This window comes from Bactrocera oleae, chromosome 3 (assembly GCF_042242935.1).
Source record: "Bactrocera oleae isolate idBacOlea1 chromosome 3, idBacOlea1, whole genome shotgun sequence".
Lineage (NCBI taxonomy): Eukaryota > Metazoa > Arthropoda > Insecta > Diptera > Tephritidae > Bactrocera > Bactrocera oleae.
Window position 1 is genome coordinate 11,302,668 of NC_091537.1, and position 23,715 is coordinate 11,326,382.

The 23,715-nt window shown below is 33.0% G+C and overlaps 4 protein-coding genes across 14 annotated transcripts in view; 3 read left to right on the forward strand and 1 right to left on the reverse strand.

The window, feature by feature from the left end:
• Pvr (PDGF- and VEGF-receptor related) overlaps nt 1–17,614 on the forward strand; it is a 53,650-nt gene extending 36,036 nt beyond the window's left edge. For 4 of the 11 annotated variants that reach the window (XM_036366366.2, XM_070107462.1, XM_070107463.1 and 1 more), the window contains 16 exons: nt 3,373–3,762; nt 3,825–3,952; nt 5,959–6,133; nt 7,010–7,402; nt 8,943–9,094; nt 9,292–9,466; nt 9,538–10,007; nt 10,107–10,407; nt 10,476–10,634; nt 10,796–11,086; nt 11,149–11,628; nt 11,698–11,857; nt 14,380–14,615; nt 14,701–15,296; nt 15,653–15,803; nt 16,079–17,614. In XM_036366366.2, coding sequence (XP_036222259.2) covers nt 3,373–3,762; nt 3,825–3,952; nt 5,959–6,133; nt 7,010–7,402; nt 8,943–9,094; nt 9,292–9,466; nt 9,538–10,007; nt 10,107–10,407; nt 10,476–10,634; nt 10,796–11,086; nt 11,149–11,628; nt 11,698–11,857; nt 14,380–14,615; nt 14,701–15,296; nt 15,653–15,803; nt 16,079–16,617 — 4,796 coding nt within the window. In that variant the 3' untranslated portion in view covers nt 16,618–17,614. Of the gene's footprint in view, nt 1–3,372; nt 3,763–3,824; nt 3,953–4,212; nt 4,421–5,958; nt 6,134–6,760; nt 6,899–7,009; nt 7,403–8,942; nt 9,095–9,291; nt 9,467–9,537; nt 10,008–10,106; nt 10,408–10,475; nt 10,635–10,795; nt 11,087–11,148; nt 11,629–11,697; nt 11,858–14,379; nt 14,616–14,700; nt 15,297–15,652; nt 15,804–16,078 lie in introns of all 11 variants that reach the window. The other 7 variants (XM_036366368.2, XM_070107466.1, XM_070107465.1 and 4 more) reach the window with 7 other exon arrangements.
• Nucleotides 17,615–18,052: 438 nt separating this feature from the next.
• mRpL28 (mitochondrial ribosomal protein L28) lies at nt 18,053–19,805 on the forward strand. Its single transcript, XM_014231498.3, has 5 exons — nt 18,053–18,248; nt 18,421–18,855; nt 18,926–19,072; nt 19,134–19,363; nt 19,421–19,805. The coding sequence occupies exons 1-5, from the start codon at nt 18,228–18,230 to the stop codon at nt 19,491–19,493; spliced, it is 906 nt and encodes a 301-aa protein (XP_014086973.1). The 5' UTR covers nt 18,053–18,227; the 3' UTR covers nt 19,494–19,805.
• Nucleotides 19,806–19,980: 175 nt separating this feature from the next.
• On the reverse strand, nt 19,981–21,960 carry Gmd (GDP-mannose 4,6 dehydratase). The gene is made up of 3 exons (XM_014231497.3): nt 21,713–21,960; nt 20,992–21,427; nt 19,981–20,889 (listed from the first exon to the last, which is right to left on the reverse strand). Exons 1-3 carry the CDS (start codon nt 21,827–21,829, stop codon nt 20,309–20,311), a joined length of 1,134 nt encoding a protein of 377 aa, XP_014086972.1. The 5' UTR covers nt 21,830–21,960; the 3' UTR covers nt 19,981–20,308.
• A 422-nt stretch (nt 21,961–22,382) lies between these two features.
• On the forward strand, nt 22,383–23,605 carry LOC106615287 (mannose-P-dolichol utilization defect 1 protein homolog). The gene is made up of 2 exons (XM_014231439.3): nt 22,383–22,631; nt 22,700–23,605. Exons 1-2 carry the CDS (start codon nt 22,544–22,546, stop codon nt 23,395–23,397), a joined length of 786 nt encoding a protein of 261 aa, XP_014086914.1. The 5' UTR covers nt 22,383–22,543; the 3' UTR covers nt 23,398–23,605.
• The last annotated feature ends 110 nt before the right edge of the window (nt 23,606–23,715 follow it).

Consider the following 23,715-nt stretch of genomic DNA (forward strand, 5'->3'; position numbering starts at 1 on the left):
GTGAGGTTAAGTTCATGTCTACTGTTAACATACAGATTTGTATACTGTAATGTAATGTTCATAATTGATTTTTCTGCTACAATGAATTTCAGTAATATCAGCTCAGCTTTGGCATTTTATTTTTTTTTGTATTTTCTTTATTACTAGTGTTCCTTTTTGAACATAGTCTGCGACGTTAGATCTAAAAATAGTTTTTCAGTACATTGTTCAAAGTCATTGTGCTACAACTACGTTGTGTTTACAAATATTATATACTACATATAACCATATTTACATATATTTTAATGTGTATGTTTACAATTATTTACATACAATTTGTATATGTATGCAGTATGCACAATTATTATGTAGATTGCTAGTATTGCGAGATCGTGTCCGGCATGCTTTATACTCTTAATTATTCAAAACTAGAGCGCTATAACTGAAAACATTACACATACATTAAAGCATGCAATTTTTAGTTATTGTTATACAAGTGATAAATGAGTTTTGATAAAAATAGCTGCATTTATAAAAAAGTAATTATTATAATAATAAACGATTATACCTAGAGATGTTTCCTCTATATAGTGCTCATTTATATACGTTCCAAAAGACTACACTTCGTGTAGCTGATGGATGTTATAAAAGCATTTTTTTATTTAATATTTTTTATTTAATACATTTAATACTGTATATGCTTGAAAATAATAATATTTTGCAGAAATAAAAAAATCGTGATATTCTGTTAATTCTAGCATACGAACGTTATGCGCAGCAGTTTTCTCTAATATTTGTTTTCTTTTTCACAAGAAGCTATTCATTATGCATTGCCAAGAAAAATCACAGAGAAAAGCGAAGTTAATATTAGATTATAATAAATAATATTTCATTGTATAATAAATAACTTATACGCACTGTATTCCATGAGCCGAGCTGTCCGCCTTAATATAACAGCGTGTCAAATTTAACATTTTCAAGCGAAAAAGGGAATTTCCATTCATTTTCAGCACATCTTCCCTGCAATTATTTGTTTATATTCACTTTACTGTGCATACAGATATTTATGTAATCATGCTCTATTTGCAGTTCGCTCTCTACGCGTCTTTAATATATAATTGTAACGTGTCGGTAGGTGATTTAAATGCAAATCGTTGGAGCCATTCATTGAAGTGCTATCACAAAGTAAACACCGACTTATACTTCTTCTCTTCTTCTGTTGAAAGTTTAAACACGTAGCAATGCCAAATCAACATTTTGAATCGGTGCAGGTCGAACGTATTTCCAGTGAATTAAACTCAAAAAAAACATTTATTTATATTTTGCACACTTAAAAGACGGGACAAATAGATAATGATAAAAGTACACACATGGATTGAACACAAGTAAGAAAAGAGTAAGCTCGGGCGAAATCGATTATTGAGTACTCTCGCAATTTGTAAATATGTATGTACATAAATATTGTGAAATATGAAAAATTTTGCGTGTGAAAATTGTATTTTTTAGCATATGTAATTATTATTGTTGGAGAAAAGTAAGAAACGATTCCAATTTTTTTTTTAATTGTTGTTACTTATAGGGGTTTAATGCTTTATATGCTATGTTTTTTTCCAATATTTTGGAGTTCACATTCATTTTATGCAGTAAGTAGATGTTCATTTCTTACAATTTGTGGCAACGGCTTGGCTCCAATATTAGAATATTGTGCGTTGCCATACTCATAAACTAATTTTTAAACTAATTTATATCTTCTTTAGCTGACTGTTATACTCTTATGCAAAATTTAGCCAGAGTATATAAAATTGTTGTAACAAAAATGTATTGTATTTGGCTAAGAAGTGCATGCATACATATATACATTTATGTATGTATGTACGTGAAATAACAATTGCGTGTGGCATTCAACTTAGAATATGCATGCACTTCACATATGTGCGTACATAAATTTATTTATACTTAGTATGCAAGGCATAGGGCCCTTTCATTCCACGGTAAAAGTGATAACAAATAGGCATTCGTATTTGGCATATTGACAAGTGCTGTTGACAAATATATAACAACAGTAATTATACTTACTTACTCTCTCTTATAAGCACATTCACGTGAGCTGCATCTCGTACAAAAGTTTAACAAAAAATAAGCAAAAACAAGAAAAAACTTTAACTTCGGCTGCACCGAAGCTATAATATCCCTCACAAGTACGTTTCTTATAGCACAAAAGTGTATACAATTAGCTTTATTTTGATTTTATCGGCAGCTATATTCTATTGTTATCCGATTGGAAATTTTTTTTCTTATTGTACCGTTACCTTCGACAATAATCAATATTAAATTTCGTAAAGATATCTTGTCAGATAAAAAAGTTTTCCATAGAAAAACTTGATTCTGATCGTTTAGTTTGTATGGCTGCTACGAGTATATGCTACAGTGGTCAGATAACGGCTTTTACGTCAAATGAGCAGCTTCTTGGGAAGAAAAGGACGTGTGCAAATTTTAGATCGATATCTCAAAACTAAGGGCCTAGTTCGCGGACAGACAGATGGAATGGATAAATCGACTCATCTTATCACGCTGATCATTTACATATATACTTTATAGGGTTTCCGGGTCTTCTAGGTTTTGCAAACATCTCGGCAAACTTAATATATCCTGTTTAGAGTATTAAAAAAAACTTCGTTATATGAGTATGTAAAATAGTTCGCCATTCTTAGTTCAAAATAAATATCATATTAATTTTACTTTCTTAAAGTTTAACGTTTTATTCCACATCTCTATTTTTCGCCATTTTATCAATATACATATATTTTGCTATAATTTGTTTTTCGAATCGTATGTGATCGCAAATAACTTCCCTGTTGCTACACAGCTGTTTTTAATTAAACGCCACCTCATCCAATTCGAACACAAAAAGCAAAGAATTCTTTGTGAGTAAATAGAATTGGACTTTGGCGCCACTGGCGACAGAATTTAATTGTGTGCATCCGATTTTCGTTGTCTGCTTTTTTGTGACTTGCAACAGTTATATTGAAATTTATTTCACTGTGAGTGTATGTATATATACATTTGTTTTGGAATGCCTGCGCCAACCGCCTAGAAAACTCACGCAATACAATATAATATGTATGTGTGTGTTTGGTGCCTAAATATGAAATATGCTCTCAGGGCATACGAAAGAGTGGATATTAAGTATATTATACAAAGATGTATAAAGGTTTTTCATTCGCCAAAACTGAAAGTGGCGAAACGAACAGACAACTCGCATAATGAAATAAAACAAAAAAACTTACATAATCAAATAAAGAGATCTTTCGATGAGCTTGCTATACCATTTTAAAGAGTTGTCCGCATACTTTCTTTTATTATATAACTAATTTATTTGTATTTCTGTTTTAGCACCACAATTACTTCCAACAAACGACGATGAGGAATTCCGTCGTAATTATGCTGTCGAATATGGTGCACCATTAATCACACCACTTATGGAATATGTAACACTTGAATTAAATACCAATTATACAATACGTTGTGAGGCTAACGAACCGTTATCATGGAGACTCGCTTCTGATTCTCTTAACTACGACGTGCAAACATTTAACACTGGCGATCCACAACGTCCCCATGGCAGTATGCTATATCTACTGGATATATCTACTATGAATTTGGGTAATTACTATTGCATAAAAAAATCAAGTATTCCAAATAGCGTAGAGGATATGCTGGACGAGGAACTTGTAGAGTTGGTTAATAATAATACAGCGTCCTCAATTTACGTATATGTTAATGGTAAGCATAAATCCACTGAAGAGCTATATGTCATATTTACTAACGCTATTATTCTCCGACAGACCCCAATAATCTTTTATCACAAAATGAATTTCCGGTCATTAGTGCGCTTCAGTACCAGGATACGGTCATACCATGCAAACCGACTATGCCCAATATAGAAGTGCTCCTAACCACGTCGCATGGTGAAGTAAGTATATACATATACAAACGAGTATATAGTTTGACTAAATGTCAACTTGCTTGCAAGCTTTTAAATTCTTACATTTTTCTCATACACGAGCATAATATGCTTTTCGCTTGCACTTTCAAGGCAATATTTTATTGAACTCAATGTTTATCAATACTACTTGTTATATTCGGTTTCATGTTTCATTTAAATTGTGTCTTTACCAAAATGGTTATGGTTGCTACATACATTTATTTCTTGGCTTAATATATTACATTTAGGATGGGGTGGAGGCAAAAGTTTTGTGTTCCTCTAAGTTGGCGCCACAGCGTACAAGTTTTCCACCTGTCAATGTGTATGACTCAATTGAATTTGATCCGAAAATCGGTTTCATCATACACAATGTGGGAAACATTGCTGATTTGGATTGTTTTGGCCGCAATGGAAGCACAAATAGTTTACCTATTACCTATATAATTAGTATGAAACGTATGTTAATCAAGCCTTTTTTATATATATATATATACATTCGACCATTTATAGTTACCCAAAACAATATAGTATAATATATACTTGTATATATTTATATATATATAGTAGATATAGTAGACAGTATACAGAGTACATAGTAAAGTAGTTCTAGTAGTATGCCAACCTGTATAAATACGTAATTATTTGGCATTACTCTTTATAAATATTAAAATATGTAAAAAGTAGCTAAATATATCACCTTTGTACTATAAATTCATAAGATTTATATAAGAAGATAATTGGAATCGTAGTCGTAGTCCACATCTTCAATATTCCATAATATGTTTAGTTGATGGAAATTTCAGTACAAGAGATAATTTATTTATTTGATCGGGTTAGAAAGAATTCATGTGAGGCTTTGTATATATTACGACAATTTATTTCAAATTAGGCAGCAGAAGCATACGAGTATGTAATTATGAGTGAAAACTAAAGAAGGATCTCAGGGTCTGATCGCATTAAGACTAATAAGAATTTTTCTTTAGCTTTGCTGTAGCGGTTATAAGCTTTCACGAGAGTCGGTTAGACGGAAAACAGTACACTTGTTTTACAGGGGGTTATATAGAAAGTTAGGCAACGATTTCATTTCTTTTTTATCAATTCACTTTATACCAAGCGAAACCTTCTTAGGTACTGTCAATTTAATTAGTAAAGCGAGAAAAACGATATACTAACGAAAATCTTCGTATCTGTTACAGGGACAGCTTTAATGGTTTATAAAATTCATATATAGTTCTAGATTAATATTTGTATATATGATATATTAGAGAGCGCTACCAGATTCTGTTTTAAAAGTTTTCAAACCTTACATTTAGAACCAAGTATAACTTGATTTTGGAAATATAGATAGTAAAATATTAAAAAAATTGCATAAATTTAAATATAATCTAATTATGTATGTATGTATGTATGTTAATAATTCATATTATTATTATGTATAATCAGAATATTTAAATTACCAGATAAAAAATTATTTTTGTGAGTCCATTCAGAGAAATAATTTTTGTAAATAAATACATCAGAGTATCTGTAGACATTTTTCGTGTATTTGACCATTTTTTTAACGGTTTAATTATATACATTTGTACATACGCATAATGACACCTTATTTAGAGAATCAAATCTAGCTTATAAGGGTACCAATTTTTACATTATAACAAGTTCTCAGTTGCCCATGTGGGAACCACATTGTCCGTTGCTACAGCATCGTTTTTTTAACTCAACTTAACCTAACAAAGTTTAAAACGATTGTATTATACCTATATATACTTACATTATATATGATGAATTTAAGATATTTTTCATATTGTTTATTTTTTATATAATTTCTAAGGATCCTGTACTTAGCTCAACTTTTCGCGTTAGCTTTTTGTATTACACACGCACTCATACATACCGTCATTACTTTTGTGCTCTTTACTCGCTCGTTCATATAGTTATTTTATAAGCCTATAACCTTTTCTAAATTCAACACAAAACGTTTTATTGCTGTTTAGACATTTTCCAGTGAAAGTACCGGCCGCTATGATCCCCAACGCGGTTTTGTCGTCGAAATACGCGGCGTTACCGATGGCGGCAGCTATGTGTGCCGACCGAAAGTGCCGTCTCCATATAATGAAGAGGAGGAACAAGCCTTTGAGATCCATTTTGTTGGTAACGAACCTGTTAATCGTGAGTTTTGCACTCCATTTGTGATTGTTTTCTGTGTCTCTTGTACCTATCTTATTTACTACAGTTACATTTATTGTAATCAAAATACTCTTTTCTTTTACTTACGGTTTGATATGGACGAAAAAGAATTTAAATAATACTATTTATATAAAAAATTAGTTGAAATGATTGGAAATTTGTACTAAAATTTGAGAAAAATAAGGTTTAACTACTTCTGACGTTGCCAACAACGTTTTAGTATATTTCTATTAAGAAGTATGAATTAAGATTAGTCTAAAATAGTTTTATACTTATATCCACACTCAAAAGTTACAAATAACCTGTTACAATTATTTGATTATTAATTAGAAATTTGGTGTTGGTATTATGACTTCCGTTATTTCAACTTTATTCGAGTATTTTACTCCTATGTATACAATTACAAAGATTTTATTCGTATACACACTTACATATATACATGGCCTTTTTCTATTTTTCCTATACACCATTTTGGGCCTCTATTATTCCGGTGGTTATTGAAATACATACTTAACAAACAAAAACGTGTTTAAAATTTTTTTAATTAACACTCAAACATGGAAAACTCAATTAATTATCATATGTATTAATATATGCGACAATCTGAAGCATCGGATAATGCATCGGTGGAGGCTATAGTAGCTACAATGAGAACCACAACTACAATCGAACCAAAGCACAACATATTCTTAAAAACTAAACGCATTTTTAAACCCAGACCAAGCCGAAGCACGAAATCAGAAACAAGTACAGTAACTAACAAAATTATGTTTGTCACTAACCGCATTTTTGATGTAGCTAAACGAAACCAATCGCCTGTTTTGCATACAATATTGAATAAATCTGTTGTTGTATCAGCTATGGAAATGGGTGTGGATGTCGATCATAATGTTGACACAACTAATCTTGGTGCTGGCAATGTTGTTAATGCAAATAAGCGTATCTTTGCCGCTGAAACTCATAATAGCAATATCATAGCAAATGTTGTGGGTATTACTATTGGTGACGGTTACAATACGACTCACGCGACTACCCTTTCTGGCTATAATATCGCAAAAGTAGCTAACAATTATACAGACGACCAGCTCATTGACATTGTTAAAAGTGACAGAAATGTTGTTGAAGAAAATAATATTTATGAAATCGAAGCACATCCACCAACACGTTTGCGCGGCACAAAGAGGTTGCTTTTAAAACGCGCTGCGCCAACAACTAGATGGCATAGTTCACGATTCCGTGGTGCGCTACGATGTAAGTTCTATATATTAGCAGCATATAACAATAATTTAAAAGCAACACATTTCCATGTAGATTTTTCGTACCCTTTTTTTCGACATTGTTTTTTAATGCACGGAGTTTTCTCAATTATTATTTTTCTCAGCGCATGAGTTATGCTGGAAAATTATAGCTGTTTATATTTTTTTGATTTCCAACGAAATTTTTCAAACGCACTATTTATCCATTACACGTTATCTACATACATATGTACTTCGTTTCAATTGCATTCGAAAGCTTTTGGCTTAAATAAAGTTCATATTTTAACGCTTAAAAAGCTTTCGAAAGCTTTTGACTCAAAAGATGTGAGCTTGAAAAGCTTTAAACTCTTGTATTAGGTAAGTAAAAAAATGTATGAAAAGTTGTTAAGCTTGGTAGGGAAGTATATAAAGAGTATGGAAGTAAAGCTGCAGAAAATTTGTTAAACCAGAAAAAATTTAGTTATATATTTTATGTATGTAGCTGTGACTAAAGCCCTTAGGTCAAACAAAAAACAAACTTATAACTTTATGCATAGCTTAAAAATTGGAATCGCGAAAATTTCTGAGCATAAATTTTAAACTAAAGATTTGTGGTCAATATAGTATGTCAAAATCTTTATAAAAATGTGACTGAGTTTTAAATTGTAATAAAATCGTATATCAAAGTATTGTTGAGGGATAGAGTAATCATTATTTACATAATAAGCTTTAAAAGTTTAAGCTGCTGCTAAATAAATGGTGTTAGTTTAAGTGCGCTTAAAAGGTTGAAGAGACTATCACTGAAATACTCCCTTAGTAGTTATTTCCAACAACTACAGTAGTAAAATGTTTTGAAAAATTTGTATAATTCAAAACTTCTACATAGCATTTTTTCCAAAAAAAACTATCGTACAAGAGACTTTCGAATCACACATTAAGCGCAAACACTCAAGTTAATTATGCAATAAATAAAATAATTATGCAATAAATAAAATAATTATGCAAATACATATGTAAATAGCTTTCTTTTCATAACTTTTGTTTACGAATTTCACTTAAATAACGGTACTACGTTCACGCATACCCAGCTTTAGATAATGGAGCTTGTTGTCTAATATAATCCATTTTGTTTTTTATAAACTGTGCTTATAAAACATTTTCAAAATACACACCACATCGGTAACTGGTACTTAGTCCATCTCTTTTAAACGCATCAAAGTATTTTTGTTTTCATAACAAATTTTCACAATTGTATATTTTCATTTATTCATTTAAAAAATTTCCAGTTGCATTTTATTTAGTTTGTATGTATTTATTTGTAAATTGTATTGTAAATTGTTTGTAGTGTTTTATATATAATATTTGTTTTGTATTTGCTACGATGTATATTTTATTTATTTGCATGCATTTTGTACGATTTGTACTCCTCTGTTCTATGTATTATCCCCAAGTAATGTTGGCTTTTAGTTTTTAGTAACTTTTATTTAAAAAACACATTAACTTATATATTTATATCAATTTCTTGCTTGCGAAATTCAAAATCGTTAAACTAATAGCGAGTACGAAATATATTGAGAAACCGATTATAACCTCAAATTCCCGTGGACATGTGAACGTTGGTGAAAACTTCACGCTAAATTGTTATGTGAAAACCGCCTTTGATGTTTCCTACACAACAGACTGGAAAACACCAACCGGAATCGATAAGGTGAGATTAAATAAAGCAATTATGAAGTGCATGTATGAATTTTATTATATTAAAAATTTTTATAAAAAAATATCGAAAAAAAAACAAGTTTAAGATATATTTAAATATAAATTTAATGTTAAATAAAAGTCAATAAGTGAAGCAATACTTGTTGAAATATTAATGTCAACTAAAAATTTGTAAATATTTCGATATAGGATCGCATGATTAAAACTACGGCAACATTTATCAATAAAACATTAACGCATCAAGTCGGTGGGGCGAAATTGACAATACTAAATGCCAAGAAATCGGATTCTGGTCTCTATGAATGCATTTGCACGGACCATTCGAATAATGTTGGACGCAATAATTATCAAATGACAGTTTTAAGTGAGTTTTCAAGCTATATTGATCCAAGCACATCATTTTTATATAAATTCTTTTAAACACATGATCCACAGATCGCGGTGAGGGCTATATAAACATTAGTGAGCCTTCCGGTTATTACAAAATCGCTAGTAATGCCAATAAAAAGGTGCAGATCAATGTTAAATATCGCGGTTATCCGTTTCCAACGCTTACTTGGCACAAACCAGACAATACGCAAATTCATCCATCGAAAAAATATATGATCAACACCACCGACACTTCGATTACACTGCAAATATTAAATGCACAACTCGAGGACTGTGGTGAATATGTGATACGCGCCAATAATGAATTACTGGTGAAAGAGTTGAGATTCAATGTGAGCATTAGCGACAAACCCAAAGTGACAGTGGACGATGTGTACGTGCAGGCTGGCGAAGAGGCACATCTGCAGTGCAAAGTGTTATCCTATCCCTTCGCCGTAGTCTCATGGGTATTTACACCGTGTAGCATATCGCCGCGTTGGCCTTCGTGCAACAAGCGAATGGATCAAAATTTTAATGTATGCAAAATTTTTTTTTTTTATTTCTACTTTTTTTCGTTTTTTACTTTTATACTAATATTTGAACTTCAATTTAATTTTATTACACAATAACAATAGTCTACACGAAATGCCCAACCAGGCGCAATGGCCGTTGAATATATACATGACCTCTATTTTACGCCAGAAAGGCCGGGTATTATGCATTGTTTAGCAGCAAATTCGAAAGGTTTGGGTGAAGGTAAAGGTCACGTGCTTATTGGTGATATAAATGACAATATGACTATATACGGTACGGATGAGAATAAGAAAATTGCACGCGGTGATGAAGTGACACTCACATGCGCTGCTCTCTCTTACTACTTTTCTGACGATCTGAATTGGTATAAAGATGGCGAATTGGTGGGAGAGGACAGCAGTAGTAAGTTGTATATTGCGAAAGTAATTATTTTCAATTATTAATCACATTTACATATACTCTTGCTGTAGATTTTGTCATCAGCAACTCGTCAACCAGTTACTCGTATCAAAACACATTGATAATCAAAAATATACAAGAACGCGATCAGGGCAGCTATGAGTGTCGTGCACGTAATGCAAACAATCCAGATATGCAAGAAACCAAATATAGAAGCATTTTTGTTTATGGTAAGTTGGCACTTAGACCCATTTTTTTTTTTGCATAATGCAGCAAATCAAACCTTTTTCAACAATGAACGTACCTTAACGCTGAAGTTCTTGAGTACTCGCTTTACGTTTGACCAAAATAAGTATGAGCTCTCTTCGATGCCCTCTTTTTTCTTCTGCAGAACCTTTGGCGCCACGTATGCTGTATAGCAATCTTGATGGCAGTGATAAATTGGAGCGCAAGCTTGGCGATGCTCTACAATTGGAATGCAGACCGGAAGCAATACCAGCAGCGGAAGTGCATTGGTATAAAGACGATGCAGAATTGAACAACAGCAGTTATGTGGACATTCTAGACGATGGCAGCAAACTAATCATACAATATATCAAACCTGAACATGAAGGTGTATACAAATGTGTGGCTTTAAATCGTTTGGGTTCTATCGAATCGAGTTCGGCGGTTAAAATTACAAGTGTGTTTCATTTTAATCGAAATTCTTAAATTAAGTAAATTTACAACTTAATTTGTTTGCAGATTTACCACGCATGCGCGTCGGTTGGATATTCGCCATACTGTTCTTTTTCATTTTCCTCATTGCCTTGGTGATTTATCTATGTGTGCGTGTTATGCGCGAAAGAAAGCGACTGCGCGATTACAAAGCGGCCGGTTTGGCAAATTTCGAAGACGGCGCTTTGGAGCATATAAATCCAGCGTTGACATTAGACGAACAGGCCGATTTATTGCCTTATGATCGTGCTTTTGAATTTCCTCGTGAAAAACTTAAATTGGGCAAGCAATTGGGTGCCGGCGCTTTTGGCGTGGTATTAAAAGCCCATGCGGAAGGCATACGACCAGATGAAAAGGAAACCGTAGTGGCTGTGAAAATGGTCAAACGCATTGCTGATAATGAGGTGATGCGTGCGCTTGTGACAGAGTTGAAGATTTTGGTGCATCTCGGCCCAAATTTGAATGTTGTCAATCTCTTGGGTGCAGTCACAAAAAATATTGCGAAACGTGTGTAGCTAAATTACTCAGTTGTTCTAAAGCACTTGATTATATTATTTTTGAATATATTTTTTTTAGGTGAATTAATGGTTATTGTGGAGTACTGTCGTTATGGTAATGTACAAAACTTTTTACTGCGCAATCGTAAACGTTTCATAAATCAAATTAACCCTGAAACCGATAAAATTGATCCAACCATTACTAAACAGAGGTTTTCGGATAATTTTGAATTGAACCGGTATGTTATTTTTTCTATATAATATGAAATATGAGCATATACAATAATATATTTGGTTAAAATATGTATCTACTACTTGCATGCCATTCAATAATAACTATTTTTAATCAAATTAGAAACGTAAGATTATTCTTTTTAGTTTCCATTACATTACTACATACTAAAGCAAAAACAATTATTCAGAATTTTTTATTCATATATGTATGTATATGTTTTTTTTATAGTTGAAATTTGTAACTAACAATTGCTATTAAAATAGCATGTTATAATATAATATTATGTAATATTTAGCAGTTTGTGGCATAACCTTTTGTGTGCTTGAACCCTAGAATTTTATTATTTCTAATTTAATTCAGTTGTGTAATTCTAACAAAACCTTCGCTATTCATAACAATTATATTGTTTTTTATAATCCAAGACTTTGAAGAGCTAATTTCTAACAAAGACAAAAAATAACGTTAACTTCGGCTGCACCGAAGCTAGATAACCGTTCATAGGTGCATGTCTTATAGCATAAAAAGTTACAAAACGATCTTTATCTTGATTTTGGTCGGTCAGTTTTTATGGCAGCTATATTATTTAGTGGAGAATGATCAGGATGACAAGATGCGTTGAATTCCGTCCGTCTGTCTGTCCGTGCAAGCAATGACTTGACTAAAAATTAAGATATCTTCATACACGTGTTCCTTGGCACCCAAAGGCAGGTGGTATTGCAGATGGTTGGAATCGGACCATTGCCACGCCCACAAAAAATCATTAATGTTATAAAGTAATAATGGTAATTTGGTACAACGAATCGTAATAACAGGGGCATCTGTGGTTTGAAACTTTAAAAATAAAAATTTATAAGAAAAATTTTAACGTAAGTTAAACAAGAAAAACTTTAGCTTCGTCACAGGTTTATTTCTTATAGCATAAAAGAGTATAAAATGATTTCTATCTTGATTTTTAATGGTCAGTTTGGATTGCAGATATATGCTATAGTGATCCGAACTGAACAATATATTCAAAGATTGTAGCTTTATCTTTGACAATAATTTGTATCAAATTTCGCGAAAATATCTTTTCAAATAAAAAAGTTTTCCCTACACAAACTTGATTTGGACCGCTCGATTTGTATGACAGCTATACGCTATAGTGGTCCAAACTGAACAACGGAACAACAAAAACGCGAAGCGTCTGGCCTGTGCTCAAGGTGAGAGTCACCACGATGTGATTTGATTTAAAAGTCATGAGGTGGCCTCACGCTAAGCTGGCTGTTAGCTGGCTCTATATAAGTAAAGCAGGTACCGTGCCTGGCCAGTACTTATGTGACTCTCACACCGTGATGTAATTTCATTCGAAACTCACAAGGTGACCTCAGGGAAGCTGGCTGCCAGCTGGCTCTATATAAGAAAAGCAGGCACCGTGCCTGGCCAGTACTTAGGTGACTCTCACGTCGCGATGTGATGTGATTTGAAAGTCATGAGGTGACTTCAGGGGAAGCTGGATGCCAGCTGGCTCTATATAAGTAAAGCAGGCACCGTGCCTAGCTAGTACTTAGGTGACTCTCACGTCGCGATGTGATGTTAGTACTTAGTTGCTCACAAACATTTGTCTGCTTTCATTAACTTTCAGTTTGCTTGTTAAATTGTTAATAAAAACAATGAAAAACGTTAACACCATTTGCACCGAAGCTATAATAATACCCTTTACAAAAACAAATTATAAAGAAACTACAAGAATTTCAATCCGATCGTTCAGTTGTATAGTATGAATATGCTATGGTCATCCGATCTGAACAATTTCTTCGAATATTGCATTATATCCTTAGATAATAACCCATGGCATGCTTATATATACTGGTGATGATATCTGAAATAAATTTAATCTCTTCGGCTGAGTTTATATTGCCTATATGGAATCTCATTTGAATATGATTTTAATATAACTTCATCTGACACGAGGTAAAACATAACAAGAAAAGTAAGTGAATCTATGACCTATAAGATAATTAAATAAAATACCAATTTGATTATATATAATCCAGTTTAACAATGAATGTTTGATTCTTTCACAACATTTTTTTAAAATAAAGTTTTGCCAACATCTTAAATCATTTCTTCGTCCTTGATCATTACAGGTTACAAGAATATGAAACGTTCGGTTATACCCGAATTTAGCTCTTCCTTACTTGTTCCATAGTATGTTCTATCATCTATTATGCATTATTATGCATCTCTTCTATTTTCCGCCAAAAATACTAATAACAATAACATATATTGTAATATATTATTAACTTTTTTTGCTAAATTGCACTTTACACACTTATAAATACCACTTCTGTGAAAACTTTAATAACTGATAACTGTACGTCTGTATGTATTTAACTATATTTTTGTGGTGCTGGTAATTTTTTGTTCCTACTACCACAATCCAATGCGAATGATGCTTGTTTACTCACAATGGGAATAATATTTGTGGTACTCATAACAACAACTATTTTTATGCACTATGGATGGCTTGCATTTTATTTGAATCAGTGATGGAGTAAAATATGTTAATCTGGCATTTGCAAATCACCAATATGTTAATCATATGAATAATATGAACAATAATTATACGGCAAATAATCGTAGAAACTCCGATGAGGACCCACGCTCCGGCACACGTGCTGGTCGTCCCAATTCTACTGGATATTTGCGCCAATCGGATTTGTACGAAGGACATGTGGATAGCTGTGCAACGGAGCAAACTGTAATGACCACAATACCTGAGGGTGCGTTACCGCATTTCATATTATAATATACTTGTATATATTGCTTTTAACACTGTTAATCTGTTTTTTGCTTTTGCTTCACCAGATGATGATAATGTGCTATCCAATAATTCAGTGCAACCTGCTTGGCGCTCAAACTACAAACCAGATAGTACAGAAGCCATGACAATTACCACAATACAGCTGGTAAGTTGGGCATTCCAAGTGGCACGCGCCATGGATTATCTGTCATCGCGTAAAGTATTGCACGGTGATTTGGCTGCTCGTAATATCCTGCTTTGTGAGAATAATGTGGTGAAAATTTGCGATTTTGGCTTAGCACGTTCCATGTATAAAAGTGAGAATTACAAGAAACAGGGCGAAGCACCGTTGCCAATTAAATGGTTGGCGCTGGAATCCCTCAGCGATCATATATTTAGCACTTACACTGATGTCTGGTCATTTGGCATTGTTTTGTGGGAGTTTTTCTCATTGGCCAAAGTACCCTATCCCGGTATGGATCCGAATCAGAGTTTATATTTGAAAATAAAAGATGGTTATCGCATGGAGAAACCGCCATATGCCAATAATGAATTGTATGACATTATGCTGGAGTGTTGGAGTACAAATCCGGAGAGCCGTCCATTATTCAATGTGTTGGAAAAGTATTTCGCACGTATGCTGGGCGAAGATGTGACAAATGTAAGTATAAAAAAAATTTAAATAAAATAAACTTTTGAAATAGATGGAAACCCAATATAAGCTCAAAATTACGTTTCAAGTTTTTTGCACCCACTTTAAAATGTTTTTTAAAATAAAGCCAATAGCTGGTATATATACTCGTGCATACAAATATGTAATGTTATGTATGTATGTATGTATGATAGTAAGTTATAAAAATATGTATGTGGGCCACCAAACGCCTTATGGAAATTAAAAATAATAAATATCTTGGGTTGACAACCCTGCCACTTATCCATAACCATTTGAAAATTCAAAACTTCTTTGTTATATATAATATAAAGCATGTATTAAAAATTATATTATTTTTTCAACAGCACTATGTTGATTTGAATGACACTTATTTACGCGCGAACATGGACAATGCCAATGTTAAGCCAACTGATTATCTGTCGTTAATGGGCTCACCAGACGAAATGGCACCGGCGCCACCACGCTATGTCAACGGCCATATATTGCCTGAAATACGTAAGTTTAATTTGAACAGGCAATACATATCACTTTATTTATACGAACATACTTTTTACGCACATAATTATCTATGTACAATTATACCATAAATGAATGTGTTTGTGACTTTCTTTAACTAACCACTCTTACATATTTCTATGTTCTATTTAAAATCTTTCCATCTACATACAAAACATGTATTTACATCTGTCTCCGATTTCATGCAACTAACCTCACACTCCGTCTTGCTACCATGCGTTTGTGCGTTTGTCCTTCCCATTACGTTCACCCAGGTATACAGCCATCTACTTCCGACGACTACTTAAATATGAGCATGGAAACTGGTACAACCATTTTCTCACCGACACGTCCCAAAGATTATCAAAATTCAAATGATGATACAAATACAACAACAACTTCTTTCAACTTCCCAGATAATACAGCACCAACAGCGCCACCAACATCACAACATTCCCCAACATTAGTGAATAATCTCGATAGTCCAATCAATAAGAATCGCAAGAAAGAGGGCATACAACCGGAGGAGATACCAATGCTGACGGGTACACATCACAATTCCGATGATGGCGGCGAGAGTCCAGAGCAAGGCAGAAAGTACGCCAAAAACATATTACAACAACATGTGCGCGCAACGCCCACACCTTCGCCACGTCATCACATCGCCGAGACCGAGCTCAGCGGCAGCGATAACTATGTGAATGTGAAATCACCGAAAAAGTTGAATAACAATGGTGCGAGAGCAGCGGATGCATTTTCAAATCCTAGCTATCAAATATTAAAGACTGTTTCTAAGGAAGTGGATAATAAATGAAGGATGTTCAACAGAAAATCCAACACAATCCGGGGCGTACAGTTTAATTTTAGGCGCTTTTTTGCTATTGCAAATATGTGCGAGAATGGAAAAATGATCGAACAAATATTGTCTTGATTAGATGAATTCGACTTTCGTAGTAGCTACAACCTACAAACTATACTATACTACTATATTTTTGCTTAAACTTACAATTAAAGTCGATTTTATACTGATTATGCTATAAGTGTTCATTTTCATAGTCAAAATGAGTTATAGTCATAAGTATTGCATGCGATTTTGCTTATTCACAATAACTTGGCACTTATGGCAATTTAACAGCTTTAGCTTTCCAAATATCATTGATCTTATCGATGAAAGCGCGCCAGCTTTAAAAAACGGTAAAATATTACATACATAATGCATTTATTTACTATAAATGGAAACATAAAGGGTTTGAGCTCATATTTTTCCCATTATTTCCTGTCAAAATTAAATATTTAGGCTAAAATTACATATGAACTTAAATTTAAAATTTTTGTTATCCCAAAAAAAAAGTATTCAAAATTGTTAAAAATCATTGATTATACTACTATATCCTTATAAAGAAAAATAATGAGATGGCTTATACACCGACTTGAATACTTACAAACATATTAATGTATTGCGATAAAAATGTATATTTTAATTAACTATCTTTATGTAAACATAGATAATTGTTGTATAATTAAAATATAAGAAAGATACTTTCGTTATTAATATCTATACGCTGATAGAATAGATTTAGATTACACATTTACAACTACTTTAACTGTACATAGACTACTTTTAAATAAACTGTGCGTTTCATACTCATAAGAAAAGTGAGCGGACAACTTTTCAATGTGCTATATATAAATTTAGTTTTATTGTAATAAGATTTACTTTTGTGAACTTGAATGCCTTAAACATTTTACACAGGAATAAAATATATGATAAATAAAAGTTTCTATATGCATGTTTTAAAGTGTATCGTGTACTTTTACTGGTTGTTATTTACCTGAACTTGTACCGCGAATCAAATTTTGAATATCCGTTACACCATCGGACTAACCGATTCTAAACTTTTTCCGTTGTAAGGCATGAATATTCAAACGAATATAACCTGTGAACGCTAGAAACCAGTATTGTTCCAGTCATCTTTCATTTTTAGACAAGTGTCACCCTGTTTCAGTTAGTGTTGGAAAAAACAACACTTGCAAATTGGTATTGTTGCAGCTAAAAAATATTGTTCACAATATTATAAATTCAATTATATCAATTTAATCAGTTATTATTTTCTGATAGCCTCCTGCTAAAATACATATATACAGAATTTCATTCATTAAAATTTCATATTTTCTGCATAACATACCTGCGAAACCAGCTGATTGTCGTAGCAGAATCAGCTGAATGTAAAACGAAAACGACTTGTCAAAACGTGATTGATATCTATCTTTTCCACTTTCAATTGGAATCAGAGTTCAAAATCATTTATTAGTTTTAAAGAAATTGTGTTTTTTAACGTAAAAAATTTGTTTCTTGTGTTAAAATCAGAAGAACAGTTATTATAAAAACGAAATAGTTCCACACTATAATTAAAAAAATTCGGCATGGCACACGCCACATCGCAGGTAAGGTTCGAAGTTATTGTGATAGTGACGCAATACAAGTAAATGTTTTGTGCGAAAATCTCCAAAGGAAATGGAATAAATAGTATAAAACACTTAGACTACTGTGTTGACAAAAATTTTTATATTGTGTAGAGTGTTTGTGATAAAATAAACACAATTGTATTATTTGAAGGGACCTCAACTGCTGCACGGCTTTAAGCGTTTATCACGCTTCGACAAAGGTCTTGGTGCACAACTGCCAGAGGCTTACAAAAAATTCTGGCGCGAATGGAAGCTTACTACACCAGCTGCCGTACACTATGTTCCAAAGACTGAGCCGTTTGAACACGATGAAGTGACTGGGGAAGTAAGACCTGTGCAAAATATACCCTTGCCATTAATCGACACCCCTGAATCACATGAAGGTATTTGGGGTGGAGAGGCTGTTATCAAGGGTTTTCAAAAACGTCATCCACAAAAAAGGCGAGTACCACACTTTTGGGTACCGACACTTCGACGTTCCGTGGTGCACAGCCAGGTGTTAAATGCGTATATTTCAATGGTTGTGACTGATCGTACCATTGATCAAATTCATGATTGTCATGGCTTCGATCACTATCTTCTGAAGGTGCGTAACATTTTAGTTACTAGGCAATAACTCTATATCTTAAAATAAATATTACTATTATCAAACTCAGAATCTTGCGTGCGATCTACGTTCTACGCTAGCTCTAAAATTAAAACGTAAAATTCTAATGGAATTGAAGGATGGCTGTCCAAATTTATCCAACAATCCATCAGAGAGAGCACGTGTACTTAAGGAATTTAAATGTTATTTGGATTCGGTATGTCGTAAATTATTAAATTGCACTTGCTTTGTAATGTCATGATCTGGATATATTTTAGTATACACCAGAAGAAATTGAATGGTACGGTCATACTTACGGAGAGGCCATACGTAAGTTACAAGCTCAAATACGCGCTGAAAACCCTATTGTACCCCATAAAGTCGAATTTCGGATGAAATTAATTGAACAACTGAGAAATGCCGGTATTAGCGAAGCTAGTGGCAGTCACATCAATGAAAAGGCGGTAAAGGGAAGCGACGATGCTGACATCGAACGCCTAACAAAACTGTAAGCACAATTTTTTAATTAAAAAAATGCGCTGAGTAACTTTTATCTGTTTTACAGTGAAGCACCATCCTCGTCCACATCAAGCTGGTTGTCGAAAATAAACCCATTTGGCAAAAAACAAGAAACTTAAAAGACTTAGTCTATTTCTCTTATTCATTGTTTTGCAAAAATTAATGTTTATCAAACACACTTGTTTTTTTTTTTAGAATCAATGTATGTATATGGTATATGACCTTTCATCAATATTTTTCAGCAGTGAGTAATATTTTACAAGAATTGTATTGAAAGTAAGCATGTGAACATTTAAACATAGTCGTTATGTGTTTCGAACACATCGCATACTTGCAGTGCAGTTTTAGTAAAAGGTAATTTTATGCTCGACTATGAAAGTGAAATAAATCCAACTATATATACAATAAATATAATTCATTGTTTTGGAAAAGTTCTAGTTTTGCCACTAACTAATCCCTTTTTATTTAAGGCTTGTCACCCTAGATCCATCTATTTTTACTTAGTAGATAATTTATTCTCTGAAAGCTGCTGACGCATAAATTAAACCAACGAATTTTTGAGCAAAAACGAAGTCCCGACAATGTACTTTATAATCAAATAACATATTAGATTTCTACAAAAATCTTTTGAACTGTAAAGCACATTTATTACACACATAATACAATTGATTTTGCTTTGGAATGCAATTTGTATAAAATATTTATAAATACAATGAAAGCACATACCTACATTAGGTATATATTTGGTAGCAATGTACAATATAAAATTAAACAAAAAGTCAAAGGACATATGCACTAACTGTTTATATATACATAAATATTGCAATGAAATGCGCGATCCGTTGCTAAACTATATTTGTGCTTTCATAAAAAGAAACGATTGTACTATCGTCAAAGTCACAAATAAATCACACTTATGTAAACAATCACTAGTTTAGGCAATTGGATTCCTCTTCATAAGTTCAATATCCGCTTCCATCATATCCTTAATTAGTTCATTAAATGTAACTTTAGGTATCCATTTAAGCTCTTGACGGGCTTTACTCGAATCACCTTGTAACAAATCCACTTCGGTTGGACGGAAATACTTCGGATTAATACGTACACGCACAATGCCGGTATCCTTTTCGATACCCACTTCATCGACACCCTCTCCTTGCCAAATTATTTCTCGTCCAATGAATTTGAAAGACTCTTCCACAAATTCACGAACGCTGTGCGTTTCCCCGGTAGCAATTACAAAATCAGCAGGTTTTTCCAATTGCAACATCATCCACATAGCCTCCACGTAATCCATTGCGTGACCCCAATCACGTTTCGAGTCGAGATTACCCAATTCGAAAGATTCCAATTGTTGATGAAATATTTTCGCTACCGAACGCGTTATTTTGCGTGTCACGAAATTTTCACCACGACGTGGGGATTCGTGATTGAACAATATGCCATTACAGGCAAACATATTATATGCTTCGCGGTAGTTAATCACAATCCAAAAGCCGTACATCTTAGCGCAGGCTATAAAAAATATAAAACAAATTGACAATCTTCGCATAAATTCGTAATATTTATAGAATAGATAACGAAATATTTTTAATTGTATATGTTAATTCCACCTACCATAAGGGGACCGAGGGTAAAACGGTGTCTTCTCGTTTTGTGGTGTCTCCACCACTTTTCCGTACAACTCTGATGTGGAAGCCTGATAGAATCGGACAATTTTTTCCATTCCACATGTACGAACAGCATCAAGAATTCGTAATGTGCCCACAGCGTCTACTTCGGCAGTATATTCACTCAAATCGAAGGACACTTTAACATGAGATTGTGCAGCTAAATTGTAAATTTCCGTTGGCTTTACCATGCTGATGATCTTCACCAAACTACTACTGTCTGTCATGTCGCCATAATGCAGTTTCATTTTCCCACCTTGATGTGCTGCAGGGTTGGCATAAAGATGCTCAATACGAGAAGTGTTGAAAGTACTGGCACGGCGAATAATGCCATGGACGTCATAGTTTTTCTTTAAGAGAAACTCAGCCAAATACGAGCCGTCCTTTGGTAACGAAAAAGGCAATTTAAATAACACAAAGCAAAATAATATAACATTGAACAGAAATGTATATACGTGGCCAAAAGTATATGTTGGTATGCTGGCCAAATGTTATTTACTCAGCTGAATATACATATGCAAACAATTCTTACTAAAACACTAAACTGAATGTGTCCCTTAAGCAGATATTTTCATATAATTGCTTACACTACCAAAGGTTTGTATTATGAAAAACCTTAAACAATATATATATATGTAAATTTGATCTTTACAAAACATAATACGAACCTGCCCAGTTATGCCGGTTATCAAGGCAATTTTCCTGCAATCGCCACTTCCATTTTCTTGCCTCTTAGTTGGGTCGCTTGTTTGTTGTGAGCCACTTGCTTCAGCATTGGATGACATTTCGTTCAATCCACTGTATAGATAAGTAACTAACTAGAACCTATTTATAACTAAATTACTAACAGGGCCGAAACAAAATTGGCTGACTATGAAAAGAAGTTAAAGTAGCTTAATGGCATTCACGAAAATATATTGATAAGAAATTAGGTTGCCAGATTTGATTACATGATTTAAAATTTGAATTTAATTTATTATATAGTAAAAAAATATTGAAATTACCAATATATTTAAATAAAACTTCAAATAATGCATTTTTTTAATAAGAACAACAATTATGAATAACGTTATATAATCCAAAGTAAGAAATCTTTGAATGTATAGATTTAACTGTATTTTACGAATAATTAAAATCATATGGTATGTACACTGATAATATTTCTTTGACAATATGTTTGAATTTGAAATTTATCATACAAATTTTTATTTTAAATTTTAATTTATATTAATGATTTTATTTAATTTCAAAAATCATCATTATATTTGCCAAATTGCCATATGATTGCAAATGTCAACGAGAAATCGATTCAAATGTCAAAATACGTGTCCATTTGCCTATAGGGATATTTATCTGATATTTTGTTATCTAAACCTAATCAATTAACAAATAAAGATATACCATTCATTAATTGAGACTGTAATTGTAACAAATACAGCCTTCTTTGTCAAGGGCAATCTTTGGATTTTTAGAGCAAGAACTTCCTCAGAACATTAAAAATGACTGAAATGTTGAAAACAGTTTTAAGTTATTTTCTTTCCGAGGAATGTATTGAAACGTACTTGGTTTTCCATGACTTCACCGATGGTAAGTTAATTTTTACAATTATAATTTGCTCTCGTTTATTTACAAAATGAATAATTTCTCGAATTCAGGTACATGTTTTAAATTACTGTTGAGCAAATGTCTTGGATATGCAATTATCGCTGGATCTATTTTAGTCAAGATACCGCAAGTTTTGAAATTGATCAAAAACAAATCTGGTGAGGGTATTAACTTGATAAGTGTACTTTTGGACCTCACAGCGATAACGTCGCATATGTCGTACAACTACGTTAAGGGTTATCCATTTAGTGCTTGGGGAGATAATACATTTCTGGCCCTGCAAACTGCTGCTATCGCTGCTTTAGTTCTTTTTTATGGTGGCTCTAAGGGATTATCCCTGATCTTCGGCATTTTCTATACGCTGGTAGTGTACGTACTCAATTGCGGCCTAACTCCAATCAATTTCTTGCTGGTAGCACAAGCATTTAATATACCTATACTACTTCTGGGTAAACTCTCACAGGCATGGACAAATTACAAGAATAGTTCAACAGGTCAGTTATCCGCAGCAACTGTTTTTTTGTTATTTGCTGGTTCGTTAGCCCGCATTTTTACCTCTACACAAGAGACTGGAGATGCTATGATAATTGCAACATTCTGTGCGTCCACATTTGCCAATGGCGTGATTGCTTCACAAATGGTATACTACTGGAACAAACCAGGAAAGAGTAAGAAAGCCAATATTGGAAAGACTTCAACGAAACCTATCTCTGCACCCAAAAAGGGTAAAAGCAAAAAAATTGACTAGATGGATAGTCGAAATCACCATTTTCAAAGCTAGGTATATTGTAAAGGTATTTTCTTGTTTAAAAGGAATTTTTTCATATACCTGTGTGGTGTTTATAAGTTATAACATAACAGAATAAATAATTACGACCCCGAATGGCGTAGAAGAATTTGTGAATTCTTTAAATTATTGCGGTTACTGCATAAATAAATAATAACAAAAGAAATTATTCAGTGCAGTTTCAGTGTTGGTGTAAGTTATGGGTTAAGGGTTATTCGAATATTCTATGTATGTGGGTATGTGCTATTTGTCTATTATAATATTTTTAAGTAACAAAAG

Bases quoted from the DNA above. Each gene is read 5' to 3' on its own strand.
- Gmd (XM_014231497.3), bottom strand. From the start codon at position 21,829: ATGTCATCCAATGCTGAAGCAAGTGGCTCACAACAAACAAGCGACCCA. The intron at 21,428-21,712 runs GTTCGTATTATG...TCGTTACCAAAG, and splicing joins TAACCGGCATAACTGGGCAG to GACGGCTCGTATTTGGCTGA. The intron at 20,890-20,991 runs GTAGGTGGAATT...TATTTTTTATAG, and splicing joins TTACCCTCGGTCCCCTTATG to CCTGCGCTAAGATGTACGGC.
- mRpL28 (XM_014231498.3), top strand. From the start codon at position 18,228: ATGGCACACGCCACATCGCAG. The intron at 19,073-19,133 runs GTATGTCGTAAA...GATATATTTTAG, and splicing joins TTAAATGTTATTTGGATTCG to TATACACCAGAAGAAATTGA. The intron at 19,364-19,420 runs GTAAGCACAATT...TCTGTTTTACAG, and splicing joins ATCGAACGCCTAACAAAACT to TGAAGCACCATCCTCGTCCA.
- LOC106615287 (XM_014231439.3), top strand. From the start codon at position 22,544: ATGACTGAAATGTTGAAAACAGTTTTAAGTTATTTTCTTTCCGAGGAA. The intron at 22,632-22,699 runs GTAAGTTAATTT...TCTCGAATTCAG, and splicing joins TTTCCATGACTTCACCGATG to GTACATGTTTTAAATTACTG.